Here is a 12,937-nt window from a genome sequence, read left to right as displayed (position 1 = left end):
TTTATATTCATGACTTCATCAACAGCTGATTCTTTGTTTCTTTATTTGGAAAACATTACAAAATATAACAAAAGGATAAAATGTACAAGAAGACATGAATGGAACCTTTCACTTGTCTCATTTCTGAATAAAATAATTTAAACTTGTCAAACTGACACAAAAATATTTTTTAAAAATCACTTTAAGCTGTACAAACCACTTTAATTATTTCAGAATTTAAAACATTCAATACTTTGCTGATGTGGGTTTCATTTGATGGATAGAATTAACAAAGTCAATTACAACAAAAATTACATTTATTTTAGCATTACAGCAGTAAAAAAATAGATACAAATTCTGTTTGTGATTTTCACACAAAAACGTCAAGCTTGAAAAAACTCTAAAATTAGATACTATGGCCTGAACACAAATGTTATAAATGATTTAACATTGATACCATAAGCCTTGCATCAAAGAGTGAATCATAAAGATGACACACAAACATTGAATATTAAACAATGAAGAAACAACATAACCACATATTATACTTTTGTAGAGAACTTTAAACATTACAATTAGAAACAAATCCACTTCGTAAATCACAGTTTGTGAAGTTTTAGGATGCACGAGGAGAGAGGGAGAGAGCATGATAATGAAGGCGATTATTGCAAAATTTAAATAAACATCTGACAGACAAGCTGTACAATGATCAACACATCACAGCAATAATTTGTTGAATATTGACAGAGGACAAATCATTCTCAGCACTTCTAAATTTCTCCAACTCCCATTAAACACTTCCAAGACAAAATGCTCAGCTAGCTCTTGGAGTTAATTACTAGAGTATCTTGTACTGTACTATACCTCCTTGTCTTGCATATCACAAAGTTTGGAGTCTTGAAATATATCATTAACAACACAGCAGCAAAATTATTGAATAGTGCATTGGAATGTATCCAGATGATACACATAAACTAATTTATAATTATGCATGGTATGTTATCATTATACAAAAAACACAAAATGTGGTCATAAATAAATTAGTTTATGTTCAAGACACTTTGACAGCTAGTGGTCAATATGCCATACATCTACATATTCTATAGATAGCATTCTTGTGTGCATAGACAAAGAGTCTCATTAAGTCTACAGACAGATTTCATAGAAAAGCTTGAAATCACAGATTTTGTATTTATCCTCAATAGAACATGGAATGTGAAAGTGATCATGTAAAGTCTTTCATGATCTGCCGTATGTCCAATTTTCCAACGTGGTGTGTGACTAGTATTGACATTCATATTGAATGAAATGAACTCACAAATTAAATCCATGGAAATCTGTAAATTGTTAGTTTAGTACCTTTTTACATCCATATGGCATACAGCAGATAAATCCAAAAACAACCAACATGAAATAATCATTTACAGTCCCCCACAATTCTAGGATTACATAGGGATTTCCACAATTCTAGGATTACACAGGGATTTCATAAGTAAGAAACAAATAAACAGACATCTTTAAACCTGCAATAGCAACTTATATATTATTGGTACAACTTATAGTGTTTTTCCCCACATTTTTTTGGCTTGCAATAAACAATGTTCCTGTTTTGTGTACAAATCATAGGTGTGCTGTTGTTGTTAATTTACTATTGTTCACTGTAATTCACAATATTCAAGAATATAAACACAATGGAGATTGTCTCTTTCTACCTCTTCATCTTGTTCATCTTATTTTTGTAATTTTCCTTTTATACTGATCCAACAAAAAAACGGAAATGTTCAGTGGTGTATTCAGCCTTAAAAAGAGAGAACTGTAAAATGACCACAGATTGGCTAGTAAGAGAAATTTATATGACACTTGTGAAACATGTTGTAGAATGAAACTTACAAAGAGGATATGTACAGTGTTTGCCAGTTATCAATTGTTTCTTGTACAATGAAGCAGTGTTAAAATCATACTTTGGATTTCAATGCCAATACTTCCAAACTAACAGGACACTAGCTTGAGGTTTAAACGTGTGCAGCAATTAACAGCATATCCATATGATTAATTTTTAAATACTCTAAATCCAAGTGTGATCAAAGAAAATTTAAATTTGGACAATATATTTACAGAAAAAACCAAACAAACAGGATAAATTAAATATCATGGATTTGGAAAATTGACCCATCAACCAACTTAGTATTCTGAATCTGCTAACTGTTAACTGTGTGGATAAACTCAACCAATGTGTAGACATGACCTGAAATTAAGATTTGTTCCGTTTTAAGGAATCTTCATACCAAATTTCGTGGCAGTAAGTTAAGAATTCCTGTGTACCATATGTGAAAAAAAATATTCTCATAATTACAGTATTTTCAGTTTTATTATGATTTGAATATGTATGTACAAGAACATTCTGAAAACCAAAATTCAGATAAATTTGGTGAGCAATTTGTAGAAAGTAATATATTTGTACCAAAATGGAGAAAATATGAAAAAAATCATAAAAATACAACATTAAAGATATGAATTTGCATAATTCTACCTTGGTCACTGCAATTAAAAATCAGTGCAATCTGACTAGCAGTTCCTGAGTTCTATATTTTTTCACCATTTTCAAATTATTCAATTTTATTTGCATCTCTTAGGCACTTACATTTCATTTTAACATTGACATATTACAAAATGGGAGCTGAAAATTTTATTATAAAATCTCAGAATCAAAGTAATCCAGCCCTTCAATACATACATATTTACATAATACCGTATATGGATTTCAATGAAGTCCTCCATCAACTTTCTACTATTTATTTACATACCGTTTAAGTTGCTTTCTTTAACCTCCATTTTCTACAGGTATGGATAAACTGTCAAAACAATAACATGTGTGTGTGCAGCATTGCTATCATTGACTGATTGCTGACACTACTAGTCTCTGTCTCTGTACAATACAATAGTCAATACAAGACTGCTCTGTGACTTGTGAAACCTGTCTCCAGAAAATGAGTTAGTAAGATCTGTAACTGTGTTAATGTATCCATAGGTCATTCATGCAGGATTTTCGTAGACTGGGTTTAATGCGTGTATCATAAATTATGTTAATCATTCCTACAAAGCTGTCTGTCAGGGGATAAACAACATCTATAAAAGTAAGATGGACAAACTTCCAACTCTACAAAAAATTCAAATAGCTTTGTGAATATACCATGTTTCAAACCTAAGAGAATGATGACCGAAATATGAGAAATTTGAACATGTATATTTAAAATTGAAAAAAATATATTATCAATTAGTACTGTCTAATTTGTAGTTGGTTATGTTCATCAAGTTCCAGTCTAACTTTCCCAGCTTTTGGATGTGTTGTTTGTGCGATTTGTTCAGGATTACTAGCAGCAAACGGCATTCTGTTGGCTACATTTCCAGACGATGACGATGCGACACTGTAGTTACTTCTGAATGGTACAGAGTCAAGGAAGATATTTGATAAGACATGATTTCATGACAACCTGATGGAGTTGCTTTTGTACGAGTTGCTTACTGATGGCACTTCAATACAGTGAGTCTATCTATAGCAGAACAATCAAATGCATGAAAAGAAATGCTGACTCAAACCATTGACACTTTCTATAAGAATTGAACTGTAAATCACCTTGATTTGTGTACCAGCAAAAGCTTACTTCTCATAACCTAAACAACTTACAGAATAATCATCACATTGTAAAATTGAAATGATGAAAAAGTTATAATTTTAAAAGATTAATGTATGAAGTTTCTTGAAACTCAGGGTTGACAGGAATTGAAAATTACATTACTTGCCAGCTTGAAATGACAAAAGCATGGTTGTCTCTCACTGTGAAGGAACTAACACAGGTAAATTTCCTTCATTACATCCATTCACATTTGTCCCTTGTATTGCAAAATAGCCACAGCTGGTTTCCATCAACTTTAATCTGCAAAGCTGTCTACAAAACAACTACCTCCTACAAGCGATCACTCAGTTTCCGGTTCATTCAAAACATCCAAGACAATGTTCTCCAAATTAATGAAACTCCTCTTTGAATTCTATATCACAATGGATTTGCTTGATTTTATGTAGCAGTATTAACAAATCATATGTCATTGCCAGTAATCTACATGCAGTCCACTAGCAGCAATGATAGGATAATGGCAGAAACAAGATATATTTGTCCCTTTAGACTGCAGTGTTTTCTTGCAAAGTAATAAAAGTACACCTACATTCCTTTCTTAAGGTAGAACTCTGGGACAGATGGTTGGACTCTCAAACTTCTACAATTCTTTTCTGATCTACCACTTGTAGGGGCTCATTTTAAAGCTCTTGGAGTAAGAAAAACTTTCACCTGCTTTGTTTTTGGAAAATCCAAAATTTATTTTTCCCCCATAGAGTCAATACAGGAATGGTGGCCATTTTGAATTTCAAATACCGCAAAGTGTTGGGTAATTTGTTTCACTTGCTCCAAACTTTGTGTGGTGACCCCAAATTTTTATTGTTATTTTGGTAAGAGAATGGTTGAAAGTTTCACTCAGGAAAGTTGGAGCAAAAGTTTAAGTCTTCCACTTTCGAGGTGCACACTACCTTAATCCAATTGAAAGTCTCTGCTTTTATGCCGGCCTATGCAAGTAGTGTTTATAGATGAGCCTTGACCTTGTGATGACCTTGTTAGTTTTGTAAACCATCAACAACTACTGAATAAGAATGTTAGTTTTCATTTAGAGGATACAATGATGCATTATCTGAGGGTTTCAACTTTTGACCAATTCCACTGCTTTTTGTAAACTCTTTCAGCCAATCACTTTGCTGCTGTAGCATAGTTTCAGTTGATCCTGGTTGAGGCATCCACTCATTGTGTCCACTGCTTCCCATATCCCGTAACCGTTCTCTGAATGAAGAATAAGAACAGTTTCAGAAACCATGTTTTTATACATAAATGAGAAAACTGGACCAAACATTGATTTACCAAAAATTCATCAATGTCTGAAACAAATTGGAATTAGATCAACCTTAGGAACCTGAAAACAATTCATTTGAAGGCTATCAGACATGAGATTCAGAGGAGTTTTAATAAAATGCAATGTTCTGCCGAGGCCGCGGCCTTGCGGTATTGCCGCAAGAAAAAATTGATGACCCAAAAAAATTCAATCATCGGGTCTGCAAGGCGCAGTGCGCCGTCAGTCCCACTAAACTTTCAGCAAAATAAACATAGGGCCAAAGTCCCTGAAGCTACTATAGACATGGATACAAAATTAAGTATTTCCTGACTGTATGAAATTATCTCACTAAGGTCATCCTAGGGACCTGTAAACCAAATATTAAAGCTGTCTGACCAGCGGTTTTGAAAAAATAAGCGACCCAACAGTTGACAGAGCTCTGCTGTGTTATGTGGAGAATAAGCTTTTGTGACACATGTATTGATGAAGAAGGTGGATATCTTTGATAGCTCATTTCAGGATGGCCTGACCAAAAATGGAAAATGATTCCGTAAAAATACAGATTTGCATATTTCATCAGACTATATTAGTCTATAATAGCAAATAAACGAGAGTTAATTACATTCTTATTAAAGTAAACAAGACTTGCTTAAATCAAGATTTACGTCATAAAAAAACAGCATATCTGTCAGGTTATAAAGAATCTTGAGCTGGGTATCTTTTAATATCAGTATTTTCATCCTATTAAGTAAGCACATTTTAATTTTCAAATTAACATTGTAAGTAAGTTCTGTTGAATAAGTTGAGACTGTACGTACTCAGAGAAAGCACACTGAAGAGACAAATGTTTGAAACTTAAGAAGTTCAAGGTCATCAAAAGCATTATAAGGAATCATGTTACACTTTCATTGCACTGTTTACACAGATTGCATAAGTGCTATAAATAGCACATGAGGAAACTTACAGCCCAGCTTTACCATAAAAACCCTATCACATTGACCACTCTTTTAATTGACCACTCTATTTTTTTCCTCAAAAAGTAATCTTATTTTATCCTTACCAAGTCAACCATAAATGGAAATTAGAACTTTCTCTATCTCTATTTATTTGACCACCCTATCATGACAAACTATTATGAGCAATTTCTTTTAGATAACATAAATTGTGGTTCAGAATATATCAAAGTTGGGATTCAGGAAAGTTGCCTTTAGATGTTTTAATCCTCCAAGATGGTAAGCATTTCACAATGAACTCTCAAAAAAAGTTGAACTTTCTGATAATTCTACACTAAAATTATTTTGGCTTTGATGATTTCCTAATTAATTCAATTATTTAAAATCATATTAATTATTTTTTTCTGGGTGAATTGATAGGGTTTATACAGTACAAGAATTCCATACAATGTAAGCCAAATTTTGACCAAAAATGACAAAAAAATTCCTTAAAAGTACACATTTGCATATTTCATCACAATTTGAACAAATCTAAGTTGGGTTATCCCTAGGGACCTGTATACCAAATAACAAAGCTGTCTGACCAGCGGTTATGAAGAAGATTTTTTACCCAAAACACCTTTTTTGGCATTAATTTGCCTATTTTCAACAATATCAAAAAATTAATAAAAATAGTTTCTCAAAATCATATTTTTCATCTACACAACAAATATCAAATCAGTAAGTACTGCGGTTCTCAAGATATTTGAGTGGACGGACGCCTCACAAACGGACATACATACATACATACATACAGACTGACGACGGACGCCGGACGGATACCCATCCCAATAGCTTCTATAGACTATAGTCTATAATAGCTAAAAATGAAGTCTGGAGCATACACTTATTTATGTGCTATACGCGAAAAGCGGAAGTATTTCCACGCTGCTCATGCTTGCATGCTGCTTGTGAGACGTGCTGCTTCCATAGCAACCTTCAGAGATTTTTCATTTGCATAATCGTGAACTTGGTTTTCATTGGCTAGATTCAAGTCAGCCAGTCAGCGTTTCTGTTTATTTCAATGCCTCACAGTACTCTCTGGAAAGGAAAATGCTTCCGTGAATAAATCAAAACACCGAGGCAGAACAATTCTTAGTTTCTTTGGACCAATTCCGCCCCCAAAAAGGCAAATCTAAGAACCGGACGAGTGAAGACAATGTGATCGAACATGACATAGTGTCTCAGCCGTCTACATCCTTGGAAACTGAAAACCTGTGCAGGCCGCAGCCATCCACATCGGAAACGCATCAGTCAGAAACAGAGCAGTCTCAAAACATTGAGCAGCCATGCATCGGAAACTAAGCCTTCATTGAGGCATGTTTGATGTTTACATGAAAAATGGTTACGCAATTTCAGCTGGCTCCACTACGACTGCAAAGTATGCATAAAGCATAATAATAAACAAAATATGATGACCGGAGCTAACACGAATCTCCGAATGAGTACACTTAGGACCATAGGACCGCAGTACTCGCAGAATCTGTGAGTGTGAGTTCGAACTTCGAAACAAGAACATGGGTATGGCACGTAATAAAGTGTAGAGAGTGTCTTGAGAATGACCCCCTCATTTCAACAGCGACCCACTTTTTGAGCTTCCATGGGCCCTCAGACCCCACTGATGCAAAAGCTTGGTAGAACACTGAAAATGTTAAAAAACTGGTCCAATAAAATTTAGAGAAGTAAATTTCATCATCTTTGGAAGAAATCATGTCCAAGTCATCAGCATGAACATAAAACAATTTAAAAAGCTATTGGCCATGGAGTTTTGACTAAAAATATGCAAGTTTCCCTTTTGCAATTTTTTAGGATCATTTTAACAAACGTAAAGTGGGTAGTCCAAAAAGAAACTAAAACCAAATTTGAAGTTATCAGACCACTGGTTTCATAGAAGACATTTTGACCAAAAATGAGAAAATTAACCTAAAAATTGACATTTGCAAACTTGAATGCCAAAAGAAAAGTAATCTGAGAAATTTTCAGCCCAAAATTTCTAGAAAATACAAATAAAATTGTATTAAGAAATATCTCTTCAGGTTAACAGACCATTTTCTCAGTGAGAATTAGAAATGTCAGTTTTATCCAAAACAGTTAATGATGGAAGATGGAAACCATATAACTCATAGTTCATAGGAATTTAGTGTTGCAGGGAAATAAAAATTAGGTGCAGCTGGAAAATAAACTGTAACTGCTGTGTAGTAGAAATTCAACATGAGTAATATTGGAATAGATGTATAATGGTTGATACCTTGCTGGTATGTAGCCTCCATAACTTGATCCATATACTGAATTGCTAGATACAGGACCAGCTGGAGTACTATTGAAGACTGGCTTGTGAGCTACAAGTAAAATAGAAATCAGAAAATCTTTACTTATTGATGGCAATGAATCAGATGGACTACAAATCCAATCAAGGATTGATATAGATAAAAGGATGTACCACTTAGGATTAGTTTGTTCATCTACAAATCAATCCTAATCCTAATATTACTCCTTTTATCTAAATTTCAAGTTCAACTGTATTGCAAAGTTTTCATCACAACAACTACAAATACATGAACTACACAAAATATAGTTTTGAAAAATTACTCATATTGATGTCTTTAAAGTCAGTGAAATAAGAATGACCTTAAAAATGTGTAGATGTCTCGAACTTGCTGTTTGAAGAGTAGAGACAAATAAAGTATAAAGAATGCATTATATAGATATTGACAAATTGATATGCATAATTTCAATTTGAAGTCAATGTTTACTCTATGATTGGGATACATTGTAAATACTTGAGATGTCATACATGCAATATTGCAATATTTAATTTCACAGTTCATGCAAAGCCTAGCTATAAAAACTCAAGCAGATGACAACATTACCTCCAAAATAAGTTTTCCATTTTCTTTCCAACATTTGCTCAGTGGTTTCATTCTGGGATGGTAATGCGATTCCAACGGGATCAAATCTTACATCTGGAGCACTTCTTGTTCTTCCTTGCCATTGAGATAGCACTGGTGTAGTCAGTGTAGGATATACACTTGTTGCATAGTATGGTTGGTATGGCAGAGTAGCAGACTGGGAGTACACATTATTGGCTAGTTGTGTGTTTGGTTTCGACTGTGATGTCAATACTCCCATCACTTCATCCAACTGTTTGTTGATTTTATTCAGCGATGAGGAGATTGGTTCAAAGTCCACTGTTGGTGATTTACCTTTCCTTTTTGATTTGAGTTTAGTTTCAAAAACTCCCAGATCATTGAGAAGTCTTGATGATTGTTGTTGTCGGTATTGTTTACCTAGGAGAATGATAATTAGCAAAGGTTCTTGTCAGAACACTCATACTATCATGCACAAGAATTGGAGACAGAAAATCAAAAAATGAAGCATATTTTCAATGATCATTTCAATCCATGAATCCCGAACAAACAAACTTCGACCAAGGTCCATGTTTTGAACGTTGGACTTCACTCGAAAACTTTACCAAATGAAAAATAGTAGCTTCTTGCTGGCAGCACCAGCCACAGTGTGTAGCCAGTGAGGGGGCCAGGGCTGTGTGACAATCTATAGATCTAGATACAAGAGACCAATGCCAGAGGACTCTAATAGTATACACCCTCTATAGACCATACATGGGGATGTACATGATCAGGCCATCTTGACCTCCTGCGAGACTGTCACCATTCTACCCAGTACATATCAAATTTGAAATGGTCTTCATACACATATTTCACATTTCATGGCAGTTCAAAATTGGTATAGATTGAGTACAATTAATCTGGGGTAGATCTGAGATCTGAGGTCTAAATTGGAGTCTTAGAATCTGAGAATCTGAAAAGTCGCCTCTAGCAATGGAAGTGTAATGCAGATATGAACTATAATAAACCAGATAACTAATGAATCATTCTTTTCAACTTAAGAAACACTATATATCTCATTACATGATAAGCCCTTGCTAATGCAATGGTATTATATGTAATCTGATGTACTGCAGGCCACTCTCATTGATTCATAATACTGTCACTGCAGTACTATCAGCAGCCTCACCTTGTATGTGATCTTCAGCAAAGTCACTGCTACTAACACCACTGCTATTTTCTGAATCACTGAGAAAGTCAGGAATTCTATTTCTTGGAGGAAGTCTACTCTCGATATCATCTAGCAACATTTCTGTATTATCAGGACTAGACGTCTGCAAGGTTTATCACAAAGTCAAAACAAATGAATTGTTATTGTGCAAAGTATAATGAGCTTTCCAAGATATGAACCATCGGATTAAGAAATGTGGTCAAAGATTTCCATGTAAACATAAATGAGTGGAACATTTTGGTAATGTTTTATGATTGGCATTGGGTATTGTCTAACACTGTATTAGGCAGTGTTTAGCTTCTATACCACACTTGCTATACATCCAGTGTCTGTATTCTCTGGGACAATTTCAATGATCTAAAGACATTCAAATTTTGCTAAAAGACATCACACCAGATACAGCAGCACTGAACACATCACAGTATGATGTTAAGTCACAAATATGAAACAAAGTTACTGTATGCATTCCTTGCAGTAGCATATGTACAATAGATGAATCATTTGCATGCTTGTATTTCATGATTACATCACTGAAGACATCAATGACAGAGCGCAGTAACTATCCATTGCCACACACATTGATATTACACTGTCACATGTATGCAAATTCATGAATAACCAACACTTAATGGTCTTTCAGCAACTGCTGCTTTTTTTATTGTTATTAAAGATGACAAGCATTATCACTGCAACTGCTGCATTCATGATCTGTGTGCCTTCTGACATTGGAGGGTGTTTTACAACAATTGTACCAACAATAGAACTTGATGCTAATAATTATAACTAATAAACATAAGCCTAACCTTGGACAGTTAAAAATCAATATTGAAATAAGATAATTCGCATTGGAAATGAGAATAAATGAACTTACTGCTTCTGCGAGAGATTCCTCTAATAGTTTCAGCTTTTGTTCTTTTTCTTTGACAAGTCGATGACCAGCACTCATGTTGACCATGGCTTTGTCTAGTTCTAATGCTTCCTGTAATTGAACATTGGAATCACAGTCAACATAATAGTTCATGCACAGCAAATGATTACACATTTTCTGGGTAGTGATTCACACAATGACTGATGATTACACATTTTCTGGGTAGTGATTCACACAATGACTGATGATTACACATTTTCTGGGTACTGATTCACACAATGACTGATGATTTCACATTTTCTGGGTACTGATTCACACAATAACTGATGATTTCACATTTTCTGGGTACTGATTCACACAATGACTGATGATTACACATTTTCTGGGTACTGATTCACACAATGACTGATGATTACACATTTTCTGGGTACTGATTCACACAATGACTGATGATTTCACATTTTCTGGGTACTGATTCACACAATGACTGATGATTTCACATTTTCTGGGTACTGATTCACACAATGACTGATGATTTCACATTTTCTGGGTACTGATTCACACAATGACTGATGATTACACATTTTCTGGGTACTGATTCACACAATGACTGATGATTACACATTTTCTGGGTACTGATTCACACAATGACTGATGATTTCACATTTTCTGGGTACTGATTCACACAATGACTGATGATTTATGGGCTTACAGAGGCATCACGTGGAGCACTAATTTTTGTTCCAATTGCATGCTACTTTGCCTATAAGATACTGTATTACAGCTTTGTCAATACCAGTGAATATTGTGACATCATCCCCCCAGATTATTACAGATAATGTATCCAATTATACAATATTTGGCTCCCAATGTTTTCTACATCAACAAATTCACTGGCATTGCCAAAACTATAAAATAATAGCAATAATGTACCCTCTCTAGGCCAATAATGGACTCAAGCAAACTTTACATGACATAATGTACCAGGCAAAGCTGAGTACATTAGGGGTTGCAAAGTTTACTTCAATCAATTATGAGCCAGGAGGGAGTACATTATTGCTTATTATATTATAGCTTTGTCAATACCAGTGAATTTTGTGACGTCATATCCACACATTATTACTGATAATGTATTCCATTATTCAGCATTGCGGCCCCACATCGAGCATAACAATCCAAGTTTTTTTTTGAAAACGAAAAAAGGACTATGCATTTAAAAGGAGGGAAAGTCTCGGATAAACCATGTAATACACAAAACTAGAAATCTTGATAATGGTGCACAATATTGATAATGTCTCACGGTACGATTTATCACATTTTGTGAGTCCTCCCGCATGCACTTGTCGTCTGCTCTGTTTGGCTCGCGCTCGGCATGCAGTCTCCGTCTGATATGCTGGTTGTACTACTACGTTTGTTTACAACATGGTTTGCTTCTTTGCTGTATAGGTGAAACAGAACTGAGTACGCTTGCAAACTCCTAGACGATACTGGGTTTGACACATGGCATATTATGTATGTCAGTGGCCATGTAGACAATGCAAGCATGAAGAAAGGCTACTCAAACCAGCCGTAAACGGGCCAACAACGGCAGCTTGCTGTAATCAACCTTGACCAGAAATTACTACAAGCCATTCAAAGTCTCGGTCAAAGGTCAGCTACTGCCAACAATCATGACGACCGTGGATTCTCCGTTGACAACTTTCATTCATTGTTTTTCTCTCCTTATCTGTGGTTTCACCTTGCCTTGTTTACGATATCGTGACAGAGACCCTCCAGTATATTTGTCAACTGCACCTTTCAAGCACCTGTTTACGTCACGTTTTCTCGTTCGCGGAAATAAAATAACTCTTCTCAAGAAGCCATCAAAAATTAAATTTATAGACACAATTATTAATGAAATATAAACATTTGAATAACATTGTTGAATTCTTTTGATATCGTTTGCAATGAATGCTGTACTACTAGCGACATAATAATGATCGTATTGATCAGCTGATACCATGGCATGCAGCTCGCTGATCATACTGATGTCGATGCATGAGCATTCCGTTTACTTCATCTCTGGCATTTCACCGAGTCGGCTTTTTGA

At 34.8% G+C, this 12,937-nt stretch overlaps 1 protein-coding gene across 1 annotated transcript in view; it reads right to left on the bottom strand.

Annotated features, from left to right (window-relative positions):
- Window positions 1–12,937, bottom strand: part of LOC139116254 (centrosomal protein of 164 kDa-like) — a 50,740-nt gene continuing 37,803 nt past the window's right edge. The window contains exons 25-30 of the mRNA XM_070678842.1: window positions 10,852–10,959; window positions 9,939–10,083; window positions 8,774–9,190; window positions 8,152–8,242; window positions 4,704–4,862; window positions 1–3,416 (exon numbers count right to left, since the gene is read on the bottom strand). Of these exons, the coding sequence (XP_070534943.1) occupies window positions 3,254–3,416; window positions 4,704–4,862; window positions 8,152–8,242; window positions 8,774–9,190; window positions 9,939–10,083; window positions 10,852–10,959 (1,083 nt within the window). The 3' untranslated portion in view covers window positions 1–3,253. The remainder of the gene's footprint in view (window positions 3,417–4,703; window positions 4,863–8,151; window positions 8,243–8,773; window positions 9,191–9,938; window positions 10,084–10,851; window positions 10,960–12,937) is intronic.

The sequence above is a fragment of the Ptychodera flava genome, chromosome 17 (genome assembly GCF_041260155.1).
Source record: "Ptychodera flava strain L36383 chromosome 17, AS_Pfla_20210202, whole genome shotgun sequence".
In the NCBI taxonomy this organism is placed as follows: Eukaryota; Metazoa; Hemichordata; class Enteropneusta; family Ptychoderidae; genus Ptychodera; species Ptychodera flava.
The sequence above is the reverse complement of the archived record's forward strand: the minus strand, read 5'-3'. Positions and strand labels throughout refer to the sequence as shown.